At 44.1% G+C, this 25979-nt stretch overlaps 1 protein-coding gene across 3 annotated transcripts in view; it reads right to left on the reverse strand.

The window, feature by feature from the left end:
• Positions 1-275: 275 nt before the first annotated feature.
• The window catches only part of LOC122928999 (germ cell-specific gene 1-like protein), a 43799-nt gene continuing 18095 nt past the window's right edge, over positions 276-25979 (reverse strand). For all 3 annotated transcript variants that reach the window (XM_044282396.1, XM_044282397.1, XM_044282398.1), the window contains exons 2-6: positions 18461-19145; positions 13456-13503; positions 7036-7188; positions 5163-5274; positions 276-833 (exon numbers count right to left, since the gene is read on the reverse strand). In XM_044282396.1, coding sequence (XP_044138331.1) covers positions 503-833; positions 5163-5274; positions 7036-7188; positions 13456-13503; positions 18461-18785 — 969 coding nt within the window. In that variant the 5' untranslated portion in view covers positions 18786-19145 and the 3' untranslated portion in view covers positions 276-502. The remainder of the gene's footprint in view (positions 834-5162; positions 5275-7035; positions 7189-13455; positions 13504-18460; positions 19146-25979) is intronic.

The following is a 25979-nucleotide window of genomic DNA, read 5'->3' on the forward strand; positions in this document are numbered from 1 at the left end:
CTGCAACATGGCGATAGGAGTTCCCCCCATTGTGTTCCAGGCCAGTGAATGTTTTTTACTTTGACTATTCTGTATGTGATTTGTCTGTTTTATATTTTTTAGCACATTTAGTAAATACATTTATTCACTTAGCCTGCTTAAGCCTATTTATTCTGAAATTGTCAAATTCACGTTAAAACATAGTCACAGAACACCATGTTAAAATGCAAAGGTAGGTTTTTAATGATATTTTACACCATGTCCTTTCCTATGCTTATACCTGGTATCGAGATCTCTATAGTTTTTCTCCTAGGCTGCAATAAAATCTATCCATCCTGAAAGATTACTGGTATGGAGACATTTCTGGTTTCGTACATGCCTCTTTTCAGTGCATTTTGTGTTGAACGATATTATTTCTATTTATCACAATACAACTACAGTATGTTATTCACTGAGGCAGAGAAGCATCATAGGTTACATGGACTATGCTCAGATTTGATGTACAACTCTATCTAGATTTAAGTCAGCATTGTTCTCCATCGTCCTCTACTTCTATCCTTCTTTCCTCTTTCTTTGCCGATCCTGGAAGATCAGTGATGCTGCCAACATCCAGAAAGACTGGGCTGCCAAATCCTTTGTGCCAGTTCAAAGGGTCTTCGAGAGAGCCACTAACAGAGAAGATGTACTTCTCCCAGAGGAAACGCACCATTTCAGCGTCCAGGAAGGGGTTGCATTCTCGCACATTCTTTTCAAATATCCTTCTTCGGTATTTAAATTCCAGAATCGTTTTTGTGTACGTGTTGAGTGTGAGAACAGAGGCCGACATGCATAAGGTAAAGGACAGCCAGGCCAGGCTGGAAAAAAAAGCAAGAAATCATAAGTAAAAACTAATACTTGTGTTTTTTTTTAAGTGACCTGTATGATGAAAAGGATCTTAAAGAGGTTGTCTAACCCCATGACATTTAAAAAAATAAAAATAAAAAAAACAGCTTATAACAGTGTAAAATAACAAATGGAGCTACCTTACCACACTCCTGCTGACTCTTTCCCAGTCCTCTGCTGATCTCTGTCTTCCTTGCCCAAGCAAAGACATGTCAACACAAAATGTGACCGCTGCAACCCATTACCAGCTATAGCAGTGACGTGCCAACACCACTGAGGTCACCAATTCGGCCATTGATTGTCTGCAGACGTCACATCGTTGTGTCCACCTGTCATTACTGGAGCAGGAAAGACAGAGACCAGCAGGTGACCAAGAAAGCATTGGTGTCGGAGTAGCAGAGGAGTAGTATGATTTTGATACAGATGCCTTTGCTCAGTATAGGTGATCAATATCTGATCGATGTGGGCCCAACTCCTGGCACCTTTGTCAATCAGCTGCACTTTTTTTTTTAAACAGACTCAAATTTTAGTAAAAAAATAAAACAAATGATACTCCCGTTCCAACGCTTGCCGGTCTTCTCCTGGTCTCTACTTCCTCTCAGTCATGCAGGAAATGACCACTCAGCCCAATGCCGGCCACTGCATGTCAAGAGGGACCAGTAAGTAGAGATCATCAGAGGACTGGAAAGTGTAAGAACAGGGGAGGTGGGGGATTGATGACGTGACTATAACTTCTTTTATTATATTACCCTGATCTGAGGCTATTTTTTCTTTGGAAAAAAATCTGTAGCTGGAAAGACCACTTGAATTGATAGCCTACCCTCAGGATGGGCCATCATTATCATATCTGACATGCTATACCCCGATCAGTTGTCCAGGAGTAGCTCTGGTGCCAAAACTACCAAGCTGCATCCAGTGTCCAACTGAAGAGTCCTAGGAGTCCTACACCAACACACAATGGGGGACATTTATCAATGTTTTTGTGCCCCACTTGTGGCATAAAAAAGTTGCACATTATGGCGCAAGGCATCTGTACACCATAATTTGTGACTTTTTCAGCTTCTTGGAAGTGCCAAGAAAAAGGGTCATGGCTTAGCGGAAGGGGCATGGCTTAGTGCGCACATTTAAAATAACTTTTGCCAGAAAGTGGCGGAAGTTATAGCTGAAGTCTACACCACTTCAGTTTCTGGCGCACAGCGGGGCAGAGATGGGCCTGATTTGTTAAGAGGCTTCTGCCTCTTAATAAATCAGGCACATCTCACACCAGTGCAAGGAGGTCGAGACTGGCGGATGGATCTGCCAGTCTTGATATATCTCCTCCATTGTTTCCACTACTAGCTGGCCTGCCTCTGTGCCTAGATGTCTCCTCAGCCTCCGGGTCATCTACTGGGTAGTTTATGAAATAATCTACCTAATTTTTATAACGTCAACCGGCTGAGATGTGTATTCTGCCTACTGTATCTGTATGTCGTGCAGTCAGCTGTTTGATGTGCAACTTGTGCAGGGAGAATAGGGGCCCAAGAATAGGGGCCCACTTTGCTCGGGGGCCCACCAGGGGATTCTCCTGCTCCCCTGTGGGCCAGTCCGAGTCTTGCTCCATCCACTGATGGAGTTGGTTACTAAAGCATTGCTCACATTCAGTTGAACAGGAACAGCGCTGCAGTATCCAGCTCCGTCCACTACACAATGGACAGAGTCGTCCAGTTCCAGTGCCTACTTCTGTTGCAAGAGCAACTCAACTGAGAGGTGGGTGCTGGGTGTGGGACCCCTGCTGATCTGAGGACAGGCCATCAATATCAAAAGATTGGAAAACCCTTTTAACGGCAAATGACAGCTATATCCGTCATGGTCGGGTGCTAGTACCTTCATCGTGATGTGATATACTGTATAAGTCACAACAGCCGGGATCCGAGCTAGCTTTGATCCTGGCTATTTAACCCATTAGATGCCGTGGTCAATTGCGACTGCAGCATCTAAGTGGTTGACGGAGGGAGGAGGCTCATTTGGCCTAGCCATCAGCTCTAGTTGATCACTGAGTACAAGTGTGTTACCACAAGAGCCAGGGGCCTAAGAAAAGGCCCCCAAGTCTGCCACCAGTCTTATAGTGTTGATTTGATATTGCAGAACAGACTTTGTGAAGAAAGCATATTGTCTACCTCTTAAGTTCACAGTGAATTGCAGAGAAATCATCAAAACCAGTGACTCCTATTGTGATTGTCCCAACCTTCCATTTACTAGGCAGCAGGTCTCTACAATCTTGTGAAGATCTGTATTTAGCACCTACACTCAGTGCAAGTGCCGGTAGAGGGAACTGATACAAGCCACCGTCACTACCACCGAAACAGCAAGATGGCGGTTGCTCCTCAGCGCTGTTGCAAAAGCTTTAAGGTAATGCTGGAATCACACATTCAGATTTTAATTCAGGTTTTGGACACAAGGCTGTCATATACTTACCTGTCCATGCTCTGGTGGATAGCCCGGCCTCTCTGTTGTTGTTCCATTGCTGTAGCAATTAACTCAGCTGTCAGACTGGTCAGCCTATGACGGAGTAGGGCCAATGGGCCAATCAGGCTCAGTGGCGGCATCACAGGCAGCTGCTGGCAACAAGTGCCTGTGATTGGTCTTAATTGCCACAATAGTGTTGTGAGTGCAACAACGTTAAAAGGGCATTATATTATATGTTGTGTCAGTATCAACTTCCTTCTAGAATTATATTCATCTGTCTTTATTGGTCTTGAGGTAGTCTCCAGATGTTCTGAAGACAATCCAGAATACCAGGAATCCAAACAGTAGGACTAAGGTTCGATAACAGTGTATTGTCCTATTGTTTGGATTCCTGGTATCCTGGGTTGTCCCTGTCCTTGCTCCTGACTGCTGATTATTCCTCTCACAAAAACTATGTCTAAATACATCAGGGGTCAGTACAGAGATCTCTCCCATCATCTACTTATCCCCAGGACTGTGACGAGGGGACATCCTCTGTGTCTGGAGGAAAGAAGGTTTGTACACAAACATAGAAGAGGATTCTTTACGGTAAGAGCAGTGAGACTATGGAACTCTCTGCCTGAGGAGGTGGTGATGGTAAGTACAATAAAGGAATTCAAGAGGGGCCTGGATGTATTTCTGGAGTGTAATAATATTACAGGCTATAGCTACTAGAGAGGGGTCGCTGATCCAGGGAGTTATTCTGATTGCCTGATTGGAGTCGGGAAGGAATTTTTTCCCCTAAAGCAGGGAAAATTGGCTTCTACCTCACAGGGGTTTTGTTTGCCTTCCTCTGAATCAACTCGCAGGATAACAGGCCGAACTGGATGGACAAATGTCTTTTTTAAGCCTTACAAATAGGGATGAGTGAATCGACTTCGGATGAAACCTCCAAAGTCTATTTGCATAAAAGATCTTTCTAATACTGTACAGAGTACAGAGTGGTACCTTGGAACCGAACCCGAGTTCAGGAAATGTTTTTTTAAAGTACAAATTATTTATGAAGATATTGCGTGAAGTCTCATGAGACTTCGCGAAGCAATAACTTCGGCTCATCGGAGCCAATACATTCAGTGCTCCGTACTGTATTAGAAAGAAGTTTTATGCGAATTGAAGTCAGATGTTTCATCCGAAGTCGATTCGCTCATCCCTACTTACAAACTATGTTGCTATGTATCTCCTGGACTGACCCCATTTGTTATTTGACTCTGTGTTTGTATCTTGTGTTGGTTCTGATGTATCTTTCTGGTTTGGACTTGACTTAGATTTTGGATTCTGTTCTGGTCCTGGTTTTGCTTGTCTGGTTTTAACCTCTTTCTGTCTGCCTACTCTTTTACCCCACTAAGTTTAGGCCCCTGCACTCATCTAAGTTAGGGACTGTTGCCAAGTTGTGGGCCACCATTTAGGTCGTTTCGGGCAAGTAGGTAGGGACAGTGGTATGGGTGGAGTACAGGGCTGCACTGTTCCTTACCCTACGTGACAAAGGCTTTGACATGCCCCTTTTCAAAGACTGCACCTCCTTGTGTTGGGGCTGAGTCTGGTGATGCGGCCACCCAGCGCTATATAAGATTCATGGAGGGCTACTTTCTGACATTTCTGAAGGGTTCCTGAAGTATATATCAATGAACAACTCATATGTTTTCTTCCTGATGGATCCACCTCTGACTTTGACTCAAAGAACTGTATCAAAAACTGCTTGCATGATTCCAGTCTGAAGAAATGTCAAATGCTCGGATCTCTTAATTTCTTAGGTCTGTTAAATGTGTAGTATATTGCAATGTTATACATTTATATCCATACTTTAAGTATCAACTCACCCAAAAGACCAACCATAATACCATGTCTGTGGTCTCCAGTCCTTTGGTCCAAGGTTTACAGTCACCTGAAAAACCGTCATGTACATCATATGGGCTACCATGCCAAGAAGTCCTAGTAAATAGAGAATCAGCATGGTTAGTACAAGGTAGAACTGTGGACTCTTCAACAACCTTAAAGGGATATCCTCATCAGTATATTCCCTACATTCCTTCTAGATGTGGCACCTATCTCTAAAAGAGGGGCCCTGTGAGCCGTGAGGTACTGGTTTGGCTATAATCTTAAGCTACGTCTCGAGACCTTTATAAAAGGTCAAACATTCACTTATAGGAATTTGTGGTTCTTGGAGCACGGGTATGAAACTGGAGACCGGGATGCATGGCAGTAATACAGAAATTAATATGGTGGAAAAAAACAATTCACAATGGAAATGATAAGATCCTTTTACATGGGACAATGGTCGGGGAACTTATTGAGAACGTTTTTTACCGATAATTGCTCTGTGTAAAGGTGCTGCCGATCACCTGAGGTATGAGCAAACGCTTGTTCATCGGGTGAAAGCATCACTGGTGCGGTGACCTAAATCACTGTTTCCGGGCAACAGATTGTGCTACGTAAACAGATATCTGCTATCCAGAAACAACGAATGAGTATGGGGATGAGTGATCACTCTAGTGATCGTTTATCCCCATACAGAAGAGGTGATGTAGCTCTCAACTCCTCTGAAGAGAAGGCAATTATCAGGAATGAACATCTTGTTCCCGATAATTGCCTGCTGTCTCGGGCCGTGTAAAGGAGCCTCTACTCTCCGTTTCTAATTGAAAACACGTGCTTCCTTGGCCAAACTGAGCATGCAAGTGTATAGGGGAGTCGGAATAAATAGTTATCAGGCAATAGTGAGGGTCGTGTCCAGCTTTAGGCAGGGGTGGACTGGCCATAGACCCTACAGGGAAATGTTCGGGTGGGCCAATACCCAAGGGGCCTCCCAAGCCCTCTTCACTGCCACTGGCTGGGTACATAACGATTTGATATACTCAGCTTTAATTAATGCTAGGAGCATCTGTACTTATACATCTGGCCAGTAACGTAGGTCCCTCCTGAATTTAATTGTATTGCCATCCTCAGGATGGTGATAAAGTTGAATGCTGTGCCAGGGGAAGCTGTATTTTGTGCTGCACTGTGTATTTGGTTCTGCTGGGGCGGTATTTTGTGCTGCACGGGCCCCGACTACTTTTGTTGGCCCTGCCTACTCATATTGCCTCTGCCTTCTGTCAATTTGGACCCGCCTACCAAATGGGGCCACTTCTAGTTTTTTTTTGTAGGGCCATTTTAAGTTCCCAATCCACCCCTGACTTTAGGCAGTAGGATAACATAATCTGTGCTTTCACAGATTTTTACAAGTTCCAGATACCAAACACTATTATCAGTGATCTCCAAATATAACTACCGGTATATAAAATTCCGCTGAAAAAGCCATTATGAGAACGTCCCCTTAGGGCGTCTTCGCACTCCACTGATTTTTTTGAAGAAATTTTCAGCGACTGAAAATCAGCCCCATTAGTTTGAACGGGGCCTGCAGAAATCCATATGCTTGCCGCTAAAACAACCCCATTCAGGTGAATGGAAGTGATTTTCAGTCATTGAAAATTTAGGCAAAAAAAAAATCTGCCTCTTGTGAAGGCGCCCTTACACTGGCCAGTTATCAGGAATGATCGTTTGTGCGCACGTTAGTTCCTGACAATCGGCCCGATCAAATGGAGGCATAATTCATCTTTTCTATATTAGCTGTAGTCCGCAGAATTCTAAATTGGAATGTTATGTTATTTTAATTTACGGTAATTTAATTAAAATTAAAATAAGAAATAGATCACTTACCTGACAAGACGGTAATGATAGCAGCAAAGGCATTGATTTTCAACCCATCTATGAAGTTACTGGAAGTGAACAATTCCAAGCACATGAGCAGAAAACCGAGGCTGAGCAATATAATGTATAAAAACTCAGAGATAACGGACAACCAGAGGACGCCTGTAACATACGGAGAGGGGGATTTCAGGAATGGTTGGCAAAAAACAGAATAAATGTCCCTACGAAGCATTGACTTTATTCATCTGTTACTCCCTATCGGACGTATTCATTATTGGCGAGAGTAGACTGTTGGCTCTGGATCGGGGCTTTTTCCATACATCATTCTCTCCAGCATTCTGACAACTTCCAACATTGAACCTTATATTCAGCCCTAGGATGACCCTAAAATAGTCCCAAGTGTCTTTCTATAGGTAGAAAGTCTTGTCCATTGTATGACAGTAACCAATTGGAGGAATGTTAAGAAGACGTGAAGCTACGTACAAAATTTAGCCCTCTTTCTGATTTCTTTCTTCTTTTTTTTTTGCATCTTTTTTGCACTACGACAACTGTCTCAGATTCTGTCATAACGTGATTTAAAGGGGTTAATGTAAAAAATGAAAATCTGACATCATATAGTACTGTACATGATAATGCCTTTCTAACAAAGCTAGAACCAGCCCTGTACCTCACATGGATCCATAGATCTCCACATTCATTGCTCAGATTGCTCTGCTAGATTTATATCAAGCAGGCAGCTCAGGGGAGTGTCCTTTTCTGCTGAAGCTCAGGGGAGTGTCTTTTCTGCTGCAGCTCAGGGGAATGTCCTTTTCTGCTGCAGCTAAGGGGAGTGTCTTTTTTGCTGCATCTCAGGGGAATGTCTTTTCTGCTGCAGCTCAGGGGAGTGTCCTTTTATGCTGCAGCTCAGGGGAGTGTCCTTTTCTGCTGCAGCTCAGGGGAGTGTCCTTTTCTGCTGCAGCTCAGGGGAGTGTCCTTTTCTGCTGCAGCTCAGGGGAGTGTCCTTTTCTGCTGCAGCTAAGGGGAGTGTCTTTTTTGCTGCATCTCAGGGGAATGTCTTTTCTGCTGCAGCTCAGGGGAGTGTCCTTTTATGCTGCAGCTCAGGGGAGTGTCCTTTTCTGCTGCAGCTCAGGGGAGTGTCTTTTTCTGCTGCATCTCAGGGGAATGTCTTTTCTGCCGCAGCTCAGGGGAATGTCTTTTCTGATGCATCTCAGGGGAATGTCTGTCACGGAATGTGTACAGGTAACAAGGCAAAGCAACATGTATAAACAACTCGCTGGATCCAAAAACTAAGGAACCAAGGGAGACCCCTGCAGAAGACCTGGCACTTTCCCTGGCTGCTCAGCCTATGCAAAGATCCGAATGGTGGAGGTTTGCATATCCACGAACCTTGACTATAAAGCCCTGAGCACCCTACAATAGTGAGGGGACATGACCACCGGCTCCCTACACAAGACACGGAGGGAGTCAGGGTCACCTGGGATCCAGCAAACAGATATTAACAGATAAAGGTACACTTATCTTTGAAGCAAACAGGAGGACAGATGAGCGTGCACACACACTCCAGGAAGTAATATAAGCCGCCCAGAAAAGCATTCTGGGGAGGCATTTAAAGGGAAGCAATTAACACATGACAGCTGAGAGAGGCTGACGAGAGGAGGAGCTGAATACCACAACACAGAAATTCAAGGAGGAGGTTCTGAAAGGCCTCTGTCAGAGCTTCTCAGCTGTCTGGTTGTGACAATGTCTTTTCTGATGCATCTCAGGGGAATGTCTTTTCTGATGCAGCTCAGGGGAGTGTCCTTTTCTGCTGCAGCTAAGGGGAGTGTCTTTTCTGCCGCAGCTCAGGGGATTGTCTTTTCTGCTGCAGCTTAGGGGAGTGTCCTTTTCTGCTGCAGCTCAGGGGAGTTTCTTTTCTGCTGCAGCTCAGGTGAGTGTCTTTTCTGCTCCGTCTCAGTGGAGTGTTCTTTTCTGCTGCATCTCAGGGGAGTGTCCTTTTCTGCTGCAGCTCAGTGGAGTGTACTTTCTGCCGCAGCTCAGGGGAGTGTCCTTTTCTGCTGCAGCTCAGTGGAGTGTATTTTCTGCCGCAGCTCAGAGGAGTGTCCTTTTCTGCTGCAGCTCAGGGGAGTGTCCTTTTCTGCTGCAGCTCAGGGGAGTGTCCTTTTCTGCTGCAGCTCAGGGGAGTGTCTTTTCTGCTGCATCTCAGGGGAATGGCTTTTCTGCCGCAGCTCAGGGGAATGTCTTTTCTGCCGTATCTCAGGGGAATGTCTTTTCTGCTGCAGCTCAGGGGAGTGTCCTTTTCTGCTGCAGCTTAGGGGAGTGTCCTTTTTTGCTGCAGCTCAGGGAAGTTTCTTTTCTGCTGCAGCTCAGGGGAGCGTATTTTCTGCTGCAGCTCAGGGGAGCATCCTTTTCTGCTGCAGCTCAGGGGAGCATCCTTTTCTGCTGCAGCTCAGGGGAGTGTCTTTTCTGCTGCAGCTCAGGGGAGTGTCCTTTTCTACTGCAGCTCAGGGGAGTGTCTTTTCTGCTGCAGCTCAGGGGAGTGTCCTTTTCTTCTGCAGTTCAGGGGAGTGTCTTTTCTGCTGCAGCTCAGGGGAGTGTCTTTTCTGCTGAAGCTCAGGGGAGTGTCCTTTTCTACTGCAGCTCAGGGGAGTGTCTTTTCTGCTGCAGATCAGGGGAGTGTCCTTTTCTTCTGCAGCTCAGGGGAGTGTCTTTTCTGCTGAAGCTCAGGGGAGTGTCCTTTTCTACTGCAGCTCAGGGGAGTGTCTTTTCTGCTGCAGCTCAGGGGAGTGTCCTTTTCTTCTGCAGTTCAGGGGAGTGTCTTTTCTGCTGCAGCTCAGGGGAGTGTCTTTTCTGCTGAAGCTCAGGGGAGTGTCCTTTTCTACTGCAGCTCAGGGGAGTGTCTTTTCTGCTGCAGATCAGGGGAGTGTCCTTTTCTTCTGCAGCTCAGGGGAGTGTCTTTTCTGCTGAAGCTCAGGGGAGTGTCCTTTTCTACTGCAGCTCAGGGAGTGTCTTTTCTGCTGCAGCTCAGGGAGTGTCCTTTCTTCTGCAGTTCAGGGGAGTGTCCTTTTCTGCTGCAGCTCAGGGGAGTGTCTTTTCTGCTGAAGCTCAGGGGAGTGTCCTTTTCTACTGCAGCTCAGGGGAGTGTCTTTTCTGCTGCAGATCAGGGGAGTGTCTTTTCTGCTGCAGCTCAGGGGAGTGTCCTTTTCTTCTGCAGCTCAGGGGAGTGTCTTTTCTGCTGCAGCTCAGGGGAGTGTCTTTTCTGCTGCAGCTCAGGGGAGTGTCCTTTTCTACTGCAGCTCAGGGGAGTGTCTTTTCTGCTGCAGCTCAGGGGAGTGTCCTTTTCTTCTGCAGTTCAGGGGAGTGTCTTTTCTACTGCAGCTCAGGGGAGTGTCTTTTCTGCTGAAGCTCAGGGGAGTGTCCTTTTCTACTGCAGCTCAGGGGAGTGTCTTTTCTGCTGCAGATCAGGGGAGCGTTGTTTTCTGCTGCAGATCAGGGGAGTGTCCTTTCTGCTGCAGCACGTTACCTATCACAGCTCAGGACACAGTTGAAAGATGAAACTGAGCATGTGCGGCCTTCTCAGTGAGCCAGACAAAGAAATAAGAAAAACAAACAGCAGGTGGCGCTATATAGATACATTTTATTGAATAACTCAGTAGCTATACTACGTTTTTGATTATATGCAATTACAGAAGTATTCAGATGCAGGTGCTGGTTTGAAAGTTGTAAAATGTATTTTTTTGTGGGACAACCCCTTTAAGACAAATGCAGCCTGGGTGAGCCCAAAATGTAGCATGCAATTTATTGAACAGGAAAAACTATCAAACATGTAAGGTGGCCATACCCCTTAGATAGCTGTCGGACAAACTTTTGTAATACATGCAAGCTGCAGATGTTAAACAGTGCAATGTTTGTAACAACAATCAACTACTAGGTATCTTGTATCATATAAGAGATGGAATGAAATAAAAATTATCAATACACAGGTCCATAGCCTTTAACCCCTTAAAGGGAATGCCCCACAAAAAATATTCTCTGTTTTTCAAACCAGCACCTGGATCTAAATACTTTTGCATGTAATTAAACATTTAGTATAGCCACACAATGTATCTGTACAGTGCTGCCACCTGCTGTTTGTTCTTTTTCTAAATCCTTTGACCAGCTCACTGAGGTTGACATACATGCTCACCTGCCGCCAGCTGCAACAGAAAGGACACACCCCCTGAGAAAGTGCACGGCTCTGCATCTAGCAGAGCAATTAGAGCAGTGAATGGAGAGATCTCTAAATCCATGTGAGGTGCAGGGCTGGTTCTAAGTTGGTTAGTGTAACAGCGGCTGCTGTGCGCCACTGTTCTCCTGATTACCGCCGCGGTCCTGGGTGCTGTGTTCAGTTGTGATCTGCTGCTTGTGCTTCCCCATTCACCGCTGCAGTCCTGGGCTCTGTCTTTGTGGGTGCTGTTTGTTCTGGGATCCGCTCCACAGTTTCCTTTCAGCCCTGGCCACAGCATGCTTGCTGCTTCTTCCCTGCAGCACTTCCTTAAGGGCCGGCACTCGTCACTTCCTGTGCTTTATGGGTTAGATCATGTGACCTCGCTGACCAATCCTAGCCCTCCTGCATGTATATAAGTGGCTCAGCCCCCTTCCCAGATGCCTGAGCGTCAAGGTCCTTGTGTCCTGCAAAGGTTGCTGATTTATCTGCTTGTGTTCCTGTGTACCTGATACGTGCTTGTGTTTCTGGACTCCGCTACCTGTTTGATCCCTGCCTGCTTGCCTTGACTCTCCTGTTGCCGATCCAAACTGCCTGTGGCGCCTGTGCTGACCTATTGCCTGTCTGTCTTTGCCTCTGCCTAATCCTTTGGTCCTGCACTGGACCAGCTGCCTCGTGTGCCAATCCTTTTCAAGAGGTAGTGACCTGGTGTTCCCCTCGGAAAAGCCTGTCCCCACCATCAGGGGTACTGTGAAGAATCGAGGGGTTCACTTAGACAATGCCCTTAGGGGAGGTAGGACACATGGCACAGTGGGTTCACACCCGCTGGAACGTGACAGTTAGAAAGAGACTCATGTAACATATGATGTTGGATTTTCATTTTTTACATTACTCATAAGATAACACCTTTAAGGATCACTAAAAAAAAAATTGTTTTTCCCTCCCCACCTTCAAAGAGTCATAACTCTTATATTTTCGTAGACATAGCCATATGAGGGCCTGTTTTTTGTGTGGGATAAGTTATACCTTTTAATGGCACGATTTAAAGCATTATATAGTCTATAGAGAAAATGTAAACAATAATTATGAGGTGGAAACGGAATAAAATTCTAATTTGCCTTTGTTTTTGGGGTTTTTACGATAGTCATGGTGTGATTAAAAGAATTGTACTTCTGTACTGCTCTGAATAGCAATTTTCCCACATAATATTACACCCCGTCACAGGCAGGGTGTAATAGGAGATGTAACATGGCAGGACTGGGGGCCTTCAGAAGGTGCCCCAGCTGCCATAGCAAACAATCGGCATTAGACAGAGGGAACGAGCTCCCTTCATCTAACCTCTCTGATGCGGGCAATATTGACTGTGTCATTTCAGGAGTTACACGGCATTCTCTCCGCTCCCAGCCACTGTGGGCAGGTGTCACCTACCTGAATTTGCCATTTATGGGTTTGGCTTAGCTTGTGCGCCCCTCCATGTATTACCTAGCAAAAGCAATGATATGCGTTGATTGGTCGCAAAGAGGTTAAGTTTAGGTGGAAACAATTATTCATGAAGTTTATCAGTATCCAATTTCTCCACTTATTGCGCCATAGGCAGGGTGTAATATTATGCGGGAAAATTGCTATTCAGAGCAATACAGAAGTACAATTATTTTTTTTATCACACCATGAATATGACGTTAACCCTTACATATGATATTTGCAATAATAAAACCAAATGGTTGCAACTGTGTCCTACAACCAAAATGTGCTACCAACATTACGGTACCCTTCACTTTCATTGGGATTACTTGTACAGTATTATGACAAGCACAAAAGAAGCATGGAAATAAATTCATATAGATTTCTAGAAAAAAAACTGAAATCAAAATCATCCGCCACTCCCATTCTGATGTTACATAGGTGATTTCTATCTCCTGGTCCAACTTGACAGGAAAATGTGACCGATCAACCAATCACTGGTAGGCAGGTCAACACTGCAGCCAGTTATTGGCTGGTCAGGGATCAGGAAGTAGAGAGTAATGGAATCATTGGATTGGAGGTGGCAGAGGATCAGTGAGTTGAGTATGACTTTTTTTATTTTATTTAAGTCATTCTGACCCCCTAAAATGTTTTGCCGCCTGGACAACCCCCTCACCAAAAGGACAAAACTATGGTCTATGACATTTGCACAATAATTTACAACCGTGGTTATCAATAATGTTGTACAAGTAGACAGATACATGTACCTTTTTCAGAGTCTGGAGACAATTCGATAAAGCTGCGGCACGCCTCTTCTGAAACAAACATATAACAATAAAATGCGATAATCACTTTACTAATATGATTGCACCTAGACCTTGTTCTAAAATGTGCATTTTTGGCTCAGTTTTGTGTATCTAGTTTTAATAAAATCCACAGCTTTAAAGGCTACCCTTGAAGATACCATAGGTCCTCCACATGAGATCAGTGAGGGTCCGACACCCGGCACCCCCACCAATCAGATGTTTCAGACAGGCGCTGGTAGGTATACAGTGTACAGAGCTGGAATCTGACATCTCCGTACACTATGTAGAGTGGCCATGCTGGGGTATACAGCTCCTATTGAATAGGAAAAAAGCTGCATTACACTGGCGCCAGAAACGACACAATGTACGAAGCCTTCTGCTTCCGCACTCGTACACTGTTTAGTTTTACGGCGGCTGCCTGAAAAAGCTGATCGGTGGGGGGTCTGAATGTCAGACCCCATAAATCTCATATTGATGACATATCCTGAGGATAGGCCATCATTATGTGTAGCCCAGAGAACCCCTTTAAACTGCAGACCAAGTGGAGTGGCCTAAGATGCAACATTTTTACACCAACATTGAGCCAAAATTTTGGCACAAAACCTATAGATAGCATAAAATGATGTAAAAAGTCTAAATTCATTATGCAGCATAAGTGACTGTGATAAATTTTGCTCTTCTTTAGACTACCAGTTATAGGATTAGTAAACCTGCCCCAATGTGTTTATGTTCTGGATGGTGGTTAGCGTAGAACTGGAAGGTTTGTCAAAAGTTTCATTATTGATAGTATATATTGATCTAGCTAAATTGAGCAGTTTAGTCCCATTGCCTTTCACATTGTACATGTGCTTGCAACATAATGTACAGCCTATCATATATGCTTTAACAGAGCACTGGATAGAGTTCAGTATGGTAACACCCATAAGAGGCCAACATTACTGCCGGCAATAAATATATTTAGCAGTTTTGTGCTGGTTGGCTAATTCTAATTATCATACACTCCTCAACATTGAAATTGCAACACCAAGAAGGACAAGCCGTAAGGTTATGCAAATCAAGGAAGTGGCAGGGTAAGATCTGCAGATGATCAAATTTTTAAGCACCTAGCTCCATTCTGTGTCATAAAAGCCAGACTGACAGCAATCAGATAAAGCCGTGTAAGATGATTCTGCAACGCCTCCTATTTGTTGATGTGATGGCTTTTGCCACTTGTTGCAAACTGAGAGGGACAGAATCCTTGATCCGAGAGACCTTGATTAATCACGAGACAAGATGTTAGCACTGTTCAATATTGCATGTCCTAGTGGTTGGGAGAACAATGATAAGCTGGAATGACACCAAGAAGTTCACAGAGGAAAACCACTGCACGGACGGATTGTTTGATAAGAAGATTTTCTGTGGTGAAATTGGACGTCATATCCCAAACGTAAGGTGGCAAACAGTATCTACAAAAACCATCAGAAGTTGTCTGGTCTGCATGGCATTGGGCCATGAGCCAGACGTCCAGCTACAGATGTTTCATTGACCTCATGCCACCATTCTCAAAAGGCAATGGAGGCTGGAATGGAGATCTGTCCTCTTCAGTGATGTCATGCTTTTATCTCGGACACAGTGATAGCTGGAGATTGGTCTGGAGACCATGTGGGCAACGCCATGAAGAGGCCTTTACAAGGGAATATCACACTGGTCCTACTCCCAAGATTACAGTAGCCAGACCCCTTTAGTCTTTATTTCAGGTACACTAACAGGTCAGCATTACACTGATTTGGTCGTGGAACCAGTGGTGGGGTCATTTCTCCAAAGTGTGCCAAGAGCCGTTTTTCAACAGGACAACGCCAAGCTGCGTATTACTCATGCTACTGTAAGTAGCCTGCATGGCCTAAACATGCTACCATAGCCTGCAGCGTCTCTGGACTTCCCTTCCATCAAGCACATCTGGGAGGTCATTGGTAGACAATTGCAATGAAAGCTGCCGGCGTCGGATCTTGATGATTTGCGTGTGGTGGGTGAGCTGTGCTGCTTCTTTTGCTATGTAGGGCACTTGCCTTTACTACTATTGATTGATCAGATTTTGTGATTTTTGTGTGTACTTTGAAAGCTGGCTCACTCTCTTTATCTATAGCTCTATTATATACTAGTAATATGAAGTTTAAAAAAAGATGGTAGTTTTATCATGGCATCTTGGGTCTAGTACCTTTTGTTTGGTGATATTGCTTTGTTGGGTACGGTATGACCAGCTATATTTTTAGGGGTCTCTTTTTTTGGTTAACATTAATTATCTCATGCCAGTCAGTGTAAGTGCGTGTATTTCTGCGTGTGACGCTCATACTTGATACTGAATAAATCAAGATGTTGTGAATATTTTTGTTTTCCTTTTCATCATTTGCAAATTATTAAAATCCTGTCAATCGTGTGGTTTCCATAATTCCACGACACTTCCTTCTTGATGTTGCAATTTCAATCTTGAGGAGTGTACTGTATGTAGAAAACCCTGCTTCGAGGGAATCTTGAGTTTAAAGAGGTTCTGCAGTTCTTTTTAACTGATGATCTATCCTCTGGATCAGCATCTGATCGGTGGGGGTCCGACACCCGGGATCCCAGGCGATCAGCTGTTTGAGAAGGCAGCGGCACTCCAGGAGCGCCGCGGCCTTCCAGTCACTTCACGACTAGTATCACTGGGCTAGGCTAAGCTCCGTTCACTTGACCCTCACCAATCAGAGGATTGGTCATCAGTATCAAAATCCCGGAAAACCATTTTAATAGTTTTGATTATAAAAGGCAGGTCTGTGATTTATTAGTGGTGTATGACCTATGGTGATTACTATTTTATTTTAATATATTGGGGGTCATTTATTAAGACTGCTTACTCCAGTGTTTGGTGTAAAAAAAAAAGAAATTGCAAGATCCCATTTTACAATTTTTTAACCCCTGTGCGACAAAAAATTGTCACAAACGCCGTTTTCACACTGCCTTTGACACTGGGGGCGTGGCAGGGGCAAGGACATCAGCCCTGGCAAATTTAACATCATTTACACCAGGAAATTGGCACAAATGACAACTGGAACTGGCTGCCATAGATTTCAAAGTAGGCACATGGAATGGCAGAGGATACGCCTAATTTATGACGAGGCTGGAACAGCACATCATAGGGACAGGTCTGCTCTCCTATGGCTCAATATGGCACAAACAACAATGTGTCGTTTGTTAATAGGAGCGATTAGATAAGGTGCTTAGTTTGTGATTGTAGAGGGGATCGTTCGCCTTACCTCTCCTCACTTTCCCTCACCCTCCTCACAGTGACTGACGAGCTATGTATGCATATACATAGGCAGTAGCAGCCGACTGTCATTCTCTGCTGAGAGGATCGGGGTAGGTAAGGAGATGGCTTTCCTGTATGATTGTTCATGCAGGCATCAATGTCAATCACTGATAGAACTGACCGCCCACTGGACTCCTACATCTAGAAAGAGCAGAAATTTAAAGGCTATGTACACTTTCGGGGGGCAATTATTTCATGATTGCATTTTACTCATTTTGGGCTAAAAAAAGCTTTTTTCAATTGGTCTTTATTAAAAATATTGATCCATTAACTGTTTTTCTAGCTGTGTGAATCGTACTTTTTACTTTCAGTTTTTGCCTAATAAACCTTATCTCTAAATTACTAAAAAGTGATAAACACTTACTTAAGCCACATTCTTGTGAGCAAGATAAGAATTGACCTATAATAAGTGTTTATCAGGTCAGAGGTCAGAGAGACGGAACCGTCAGTTGAGCTGCCTGACGGAACAGAGTGAAAATTCAGAGCCTGCTACTAGGGAAACTCTGGGCTGCACAGAGAAAGGGGTTCAAAATGTTTAATAAAGACCAATTGAAAAAATAATTTTTAGCTCAAAATGAGTACAATGCACGAATAAAAAAAAAAAAAACAATGCCCCCCCAAAGGTGTACATAGCCTTAAAATTAATAAAATTAATAAAATACAAGTTTCTTTGAATCTTTTCCCACAAACCTATGCATCAATCTGCTCAGCTCCTCCTGTTCTATAGCATATACCCTGCAGCTTAGGCAGCATGATCAACGTGGCAGGTTTGTGTTAAAGCTTGCTAACTTCTTGGAGAGCAGGAAATCACTTGTGTTTGAGAGGTTGTCCAGCCATCTAAACTTCTTAAAAAAAAATTATTAGAATGTATAAAATAATAAAAGGAAATGACTCCACTCCAGTGTCGGTATCTGTTCTACCTGCTCCAGCAATGAGGTGTTGACCTAGATATGTGACCACTGCAGCAAATCACTGGCCTCAGCAATGGGGTCAGTAATGTTGACACGTCATTGTTGCAGCCTATGTTTGGCTGCAGTGGTCACATGTCCGTGTCCACACATCACCACTCGAGCAGTAAGCAGTATTATAAGGTGGCTGGACAACCCCTTTAAACTATAGCATGTACTACACCTCACTAAGGCCACATGCACATCTCCAGTGAACGTTTCCAGCAGGCAGTTTCAGCAGCTTGCCAAAGTTCACTGGATCCGGCATTGCCGGATACTACAGATCACCGCTGGATACCTATGAACTATAATGGGATCTGCCTATGATCTGCCGAAATGCCGGATTTCGGTTGCAGGCAATGGTTTTTGGTCTGGCTGACAGCTAGCATTTGTGCCGGAGTAGACAGCCGGATCATCTTGCTGGAGATGTGAACGTGGCCTTACTTTCTGGGGACAGCACATATAATTCTGCTGAGGGTACGTTCACATCTATGTTATGAAATCGAGCAGGCTGTTCCAGATTTCCAGATCGGATCTGGCTCTGATCCAGCCACTTTCCAATATAAATGCCGGGTTTCAGCTGGACAAATACTGCTGCATGCAGTGGTTTTTGTCTGGCTGTCAGCCAGCGTTCATACCGGAACAACCTAACGGAACAGGCTACCTATGAACCTAGCATCACTGCTCTGGATTTACTTACCTCCTTGGTGCTTTTCACAGGATAACCAAAACCCGGTGTGAAAGTACTTGAAGGCATATTTATCATCCCCAGTTTCCCAGTTATAGTGAACAAGATTCTGGTCTAATGTCCCATTGATGTCAGTTACGTCGCTGTTAGTGGCGGTGCTGTTCAGACTTAGTACTTGGCAGTTCTTACTTTTTACCGCTGACAGGCAGGGGGGTTTCACCACTTTGTGGGTTCCCTCACACCAGTAACTTGTAAAGAAAGCTGCCACAGAGAAACTCAAAGCCAGTAGGTTCAGTACCACGGAGAGGAGTGATCTGTTCTTCCTGCTTAACTCCATACCGGAACGGGGAGCTATACATCCATGAGATCTAATTTTCCATTGGCTTCACTTCCGTTTCTTCACGAGTCTTTATCACTGCGAGGAAGGTCCTTTTCTTGCAAGCCATAGCCGATCAATTTGCTAGGAGAATTTTTGTTTTCATCTATGTCTTTGACAGTCGTTCAGTCTATCTTGCCATTATTCATAAATCTCCAATGAATACAGTCCTTGTATAAAGCTTTACAAAAACAAGGACTATAGAAACTCTTTAGCTTTCATTTGGTAGAGAAGTTACCTGTATAGGTGCGGAGGGAGGGGTTGTTTTTTCCTGAAACATTTTTGAGAAGTTTATCTTTGATTGCTTGTTCTCAGTGCTTTCTGAAACAGATAAAAACATATGAAACTCAAAAAGGGAGCATTTTCCCAATGATTTGATGGACAGTCAACCTAAAAATCGTTACATGCCATGGTTTAGGAAGAGGGTTTCTTGGGAGGTATTGTTTCTCCTTGAGGAGATCCAGCTGGCAAAGAGAGTCCTACAGGTAATGCTCCCTGGGGAAAAAGGATGTCAATTAGCTATCCTCCAGAAACAGCCATCTGTAGAGAACTGTCTCTGGGTTCTTGCTCCTCATCAGTCCAGAATGGGATACTGGTTGTCTGGACGGACACCTTTGAAGTCTTTGGAGGTCTCCTACCAGGCATAGATGGTTTGTCATATATTAAAAGTCCCAGTCATTTCAGATCAGATTCTGGTCAGTAAATGACCAGAATCCTTTTCCTGTGGATATGCCAAAATTGTCTATGTCGGGAACACCACTTTAAAGGGGTTATCCCATGAAGGGCACTTATTATTATATCATTTCATATACCATTTGACGGTCTGATCACTGGAACCTCTACTGATCACTAGAATGAGAGGTCCAAACACACTGATACTCCATTCATAGTCTGTCAGTCACATAGACACTGTATGAAGTAATAGCGCCCATGTTCGACCATCCCTCCATTCAAACTCCATCTTACACCGGTCATGCAGAGAGGAGGAATTGCTTCTAGCAATTTGTGGCAATCCCGGCAATAGTGCCCCCAGCAATTCACATTCATGGGACAGATGATGAATGCCTTGGTGGGACAATGCTTTTAAGATAGTCCAAGTTCCTAATACTCTACTGTCTGTAGGAAATTACATCACAACAATGTTGGTTTGAACATTACCATCTATCCTGATATCACGCCACAGAAGAAACCACTCCTTTTTATTGATAGATTATATATAAAGTTATAGCAGTGAAATTCCTTGCTGATGTAGATTTAGAACATTTTCTACGCTTAAAACAGGCATAGAAAATGATAATTGAGACAGGCCTGGTGACCCACCCGCTTCCTCGCCATGCCCCCCTTTTTTAGACCTGGTGTGAGTGGAAAAAAGTTGCAGATTGCGGGGCAAATAACCTTTGCACCGCAATCTGGAACAGATATAAATTACAAATCTGGCGTATATCAGTTAGTAAATAGTTTTTCTTGTGTTGTAATACTGAAAACTTTTGAAAACATTTATTTTTTCGCAATATTTTTATAGTTATGTCTACAGCCTAAAATCAGGCATGGCCCCCCTTGTGACCCCAATGCCCACTGTGCCCCTGATGTGCCCTGTGCTACTAAATGTGGCCCAGATGCCCCTTTTACCCTCTGTGCGCCCCTCCCCCCTCGATGCAGCTTTGATGGCAGCGGCTCAGGAATGGAGCCACCGCCATCAGCATTGAGTATCAGCTGTAATATACAGCAGACACTCTGCTGCAAGGCTGACATCGGTGCTGGCATCGATCACGGCCGTTTAGCCCCTTAGATGCAGTGGTCAGTAACTACCCATGGCATCCATGGGTTTAACAAAGAGAGGGGTCTCCTTCTCTCTCCCATCGGGCCACTGCACTGGTTACGATCGAAACCCCTAAAAAAAGGCATCCAGACTTGCCATGTACCTTAAGTGTGACACACCCTAAGGGTTTGATCAGGCTTTTTTGTCAATGTAAGGCCTCTTTCACACTTGCGTTGTCCGGATCCGGCGTGTACTCCACTTGCCGGAATTACACGCCGGATCCGGAAAAACGCAAGTGTACTGAAAGCATTTGAAGACGGATCCGTCTTCAAAATGCGTTCAGTGTTACTATGGCAGCCAGGACGCCATTAAAGTCCTGGTTGCCATAGTAGGAGCGGGGAGCGAGGGAGCGGTATACTTACAGTCCGCGCGGCTACCGGGGCGCTCCAGAGTAACGTCAGAGCGCCCCATGCGCATGGATGACGTGCCATGCGATCACGTCATCCATGCACGTGGGGCGCCCTGACGTCACTCTGGAGCGCCCCGGGAGCCGCACGGACGGTAAGTATGCTGCTCCCCCGCTCCCCACTACACTTTACCATGGCTGCCAGGACTTTAGCGTCCCGGCAGCCATGGTAACCATTGAGAAAAAGCTAAACGTCGGATCCGGCAATGCGCCGAAACAACGTTTAGCTTAAGGCCGGATCCGGATCAATGCCTTTCAATGGGCATTAATTCCGGATCCGGCCTTGCGGCAAGTGTTCAGGATTTTTGGCTGGAGCAAAAAGCTCAGCATGCTGCAGTATTTTCTCCGACCAAAAAACGTTCCGGTCCGGAACTGAAGACATCCTGATGCATCCTGAACGGATTTCTCTCCATTCAGAATGCATTAGGATAAAACTGATCAGGATTCTTCCAGCATAGAGCCCCGACGACGGAACTCTATGCCGGAAGAAAAGAACGCAGGTGTGAAAGAGCCCTTAAAACTGACAGTACAGGGCACAGCAATCTGCCCGACTTTATCTTCAAGATCCAAGTGGGTCATAATAAAAGTGTAAAAATGAAAAAAGTTAAAAATAAATAAATAAAAATGTAAATAAAAATTAAATAAATTTACTTTTCCTATACCCACTCATTTATAATAGAATAAAAATGAAAAATAAAATAAACTACACATAATTGGTATCACTGCGTCTGTAACAACCTGATCTATGAAAGGATTGTGTTCTAATCCTCCCTAAAAAAAAATCAAAGCAATGACTGAATTGCTGTTTTTGTCACCTCACCTCCCCAAAAAATTTAATAAAAAGTGATCAAAAATTCATATGTACCCCAAAACTACAGCCCTTCCTGCAAAAAACAAGCCCTCACACAGTTACTAGTTAGTGAAAAACTAAAAATGTTATGGATGTTAAAAGCTACGAGAAGATCTTGTATAAACAACGAGGATCATACTTAAAGTGGGATAAATTGTGGAAAGACTGGGATACGACCAACTAATTTAAATTTTTATTTTATTTTTTTGTCTGCAAGGTGGGGGGTGGGGGGGGGTAAGGTGGGGGATTTTTTGGGGAAGATCCAATTGTCCGGCTTCTTTTTGTATGCAATGTATTAATGCAGAATGTGAAGCCATAATAGAGCATTGGAGCATCTTTAGAAATGCCGGGGGCTGGCAGGACTCACCGGCATTAGATATTGGTTAATTTTTGATTAATCTAAAATATTGACTAATATTCTGGTGAGGGTTCGGGGCTCGGGATCTTGGGGGGTCCGGGCATCGGGTGCGACCCGGGATGCGGCTTTTCCTCTTGGACGTGAGTTTTTACTACGGGCAGCGATTTGACACGGGTGTGGTTTGGGTCCCGTCATTTGTCCCTTCTTAATGAACTGGAGTTGATGCCGGGCTCTGCCCTCCTAATGAGACAGTGCTGGCTGGCTATTTTTTTTTCTCTCCCCAAGTGCTGGGGATTGCTGAGCGACACTTTGATTTGTGTCCCCTCTCCATGAGACACCGTGGAGAACCCATGCGAGTTATGCTTAAACAAGCCATTAACATTTAATCCAACTATATGGGGATGAGGCAGGAAATCCTGGGAGTGGGTTTTATACCACTGGGATAGAAGACTGCTGGACCCCCCTCCCCTTCCCTTCGGTTTTACGGAAGGGTGCGATCAAAGATCGCTGTGAGCTTGCCCCATACGGGATAGGTGAGCACCAGAGATTCGCCCCACGGGTGTTGGTCCTGTCCGTGGTGCTTACTTGCGTCTGAGGGAGGCCGTGGGGGGTGCGTGTTCGCTGCTCGGTGGGCCGCCCGGGCCTCGGGCCTATGCTCCCTCCCAGTATGGAGATAATAATATTAAATAAGATCTCGTTTTCTATCTGTAATGCTAAACCCTTTGATGCCGGGTTGGTCCTGCTTCCCCCCCAGGCAGTGAGACCTTTATTTGATTTTAGTTAATATCTATATAATTATGGGTATTTGCATGAAATCATATTTAATTACTAGAACTGACGGACTTTTAGATTTTATAGCATTGTAAATGGTATATTGTTATGTATCTTTTTGTATGATAACTAAAAAATTAAAGTTTATAAGGGAAAAAAAAAAAATGTTATGGATGTTAGTATATGGTGATGCAAAATATATAGTAATAAAAAAAAACTACATAAATTTGGTATCGCCAATTTGTTTCTCTATATTTGGTATCACCATAACTGTATCGACCCACAGAATAAAATTATCATATCATATATTGCACATGAGGATCCTCAAAAAAAAATAAAAAAAACAAACAGAATTGCAATTTTTGTCAACCTCCCTTCCAAAACAAATGGCTTAAAGGGGTCAAAATGACATATGTATCCCAAAATGATACCAATAAAAACTAAAGCCCATCCCGCAAAAAAACAAGCCCTCACACAGCTACATTGGTAAAAAATTTAAAATGTTATGGATGTTAGTATATAGTGATTCAAAATATAATTAATTTTTAATACAAAAGTGATTTTATGCTGAAAAAGTAGTAAAACATAAAAAACAATATAAATTTAGTACCGTCATAGCTGTATCAACCAACAGGATAAAATTATCATATATGCCGAAAAATAAAAAACACTGACAGAATTGCAATTTTTGGGCCCACCTCACCTCCTCCAAAAAATGGTATAAAAACGATCAAAAAGTTATTTGTACTTCAAAAATGGTTAAAAAAAAATAACTGCAGCTTGTCCTGCAACAATCAAGCCCTCACACAGCTCAGTCAACAACAAAAAAACAAAAGTTATGGCCCCTAAAAGCAAGTTTAGCAAATTCCAAGTTAGAAAATCCTGATGCCGCTCCTTCCCTTCTAAACGCTGCTATGTCCCCAAACAGCAGTTTACGATGACATATAGGGTGTTGCCGTATTCAGGAAAAAAAATGCATAACAAATTGTGGGGTGCATTTTCTCCTGTTATGCCTTGTGCAAATGAAAAATTTGGGGCTAAAGTAACATTTTATTGGAAATAAAATGTACCGTAATTTTTCATTTTCACAGTCAAGTGTTTCTAAATTCTATGAAACGCTTGTTGGGTCAAAGCACTCACTGCACCCCTTCGATCAATTCCTTGAAGGGTGTAGTTTCCAAAATGGGGTCACTTCTTGGGGTTTCCTTTCTAGGGATATCTAAGGGTGTCTTCAAATGTGACATGACACCTGAAAACCATTCTAGCCAAATCTAAAAATCCAAAAACAATATTGCACTCCTTTACTTCTGAGCCCTGTGGTGTGCCCATGAAGAGATTTACGACCACATATGGGGTGTTCATGTAAACTGCAGAATCAGGGTAATAGATACAGAGGTTTGTTTTGCTGTGTTACAGGAAAATTGATTCAAATGGAAAATCTGCACAAAAAAAAGACAGTTTTAAATTTCACCTCCATTTTGCTTCTGTGGAACACCTAAAGGGCTTTTAATATTGACAACCTATCCTGAGGGTAGGTCATCAATATCAGATCAGCAGGGTTCTGACACTCAGCACCCCCGACAATCAGCTGTATGAGGAGATGGAGGGCCCTTCTCTCTTCCTGCTCGCTGCTTCTTTGCCATAGATGGCAGTGGTGAGCAGGAACACAGAAGGGAGACGGCACATGCACACTGCACGCGCCCTATCCTCATACAGCTGATCAGCAGGGGTGCTGGGTGTCGGACCCCCGCCGATCTGATATTGATGACCTATCCTGAGGATATTAAAAGCCCGGAGAACTCCTTTAACAAAGATTGTAAAATCAGTTTTAAATAAATTGAGAGGTATAGTTTCTAAAATGCTGTAATTTTTGGGTTTCTATTCTATTATGTAAGAACCTTAAAGTCATTACAGAACTGAATTGGTCCTTTAAAACACGGTTTTGAAAATTTTCTTGAAAATTTCAAAAATTACTACCAAAATTCTAAGCCTTCAAAAAAAATATGAAATTTACAAAATGTTGCAACATAAAGTGGACATATGGGGAATGTTAATTAAAGTGGTTCAGCAGTTTTTTCTTTCTGATGATCTATCCTCTGGATCAGCATCTGATCGGCGGGGATCCAACACTCGGGACCCCCACCAATCAGCTGTTTGAGAAGGCAGCGGCGCTCCAGTAGCGTTGCGACTGTCTCACTGTTTCCCGCAGGCCCAGTGACGTCACGACTATTATCACTGGCATTGGCACTGCTAAGCTCCATTGAAGTGAACGCGGCTTAGCCGCACCCAGGCCAGTGATACTAGTTGTGATGTAACTGGGCTGCAGGAAACGGGAAGAAGACCGCAACGCTACTGGAATGCTGCTGCCTTCTCAAACAGCTGATCAGCAGGGGTCGCAGGTGTCGGACCTCATTCTAGGCTTAAACAGAAATTTTGACCATGCTAAACTGCTGACAGCACTACGTAAGAGCTGGGGAGAGCAGAGCGAAGATTTTTGTGGAGCTTTCTTCATCAGGAGTAGTGTGAATATGAAGTTTTATTTTGCCGGATTCTGCTCATGCAAGAGCCAAGGAGGCTTCACTCTGTGTACGGAGCTCCATTACAGACCCTCTGCTCTAAATGACAGCTGTACTGGTCTCCTGATTGGATACTACAGCTGTCACTCAGAACAGAGAGGAGGGGCTACAAAACAGCTCAAAGCAGAGAGCACTTGATAGCAAATCCCCATCCTGGGCACTTGACAGAGACAGATAAAACTTAAAGGGGTTAGCCCCCGCATGTGTCCCCTCACAGTTAATATACTTGCCCTGCTCCCAGCGCCGCTTCTGGTCCCTGCACCCGCAATGCTATGGAGGCTCGTCCCCCGCCTCCGCCTGCCATTGGCTGATTCCCCCAACACCAGATGTCTTCATCGGTGTACAGGGAGAAGCAGCAGTGGCGATGCGGGGACA

This window comes from Bufo gargarizans, chromosome 2 (genome assembly GCF_014858855.1).
Source record: "Bufo gargarizans isolate SCDJY-AF-19 chromosome 2, ASM1485885v1, whole genome shotgun sequence".
Taxonomy (NCBI): Eukaryota; Metazoa; Chordata; class Amphibia; order Anura; family Bufonidae; genus Bufo; species Bufo gargarizans.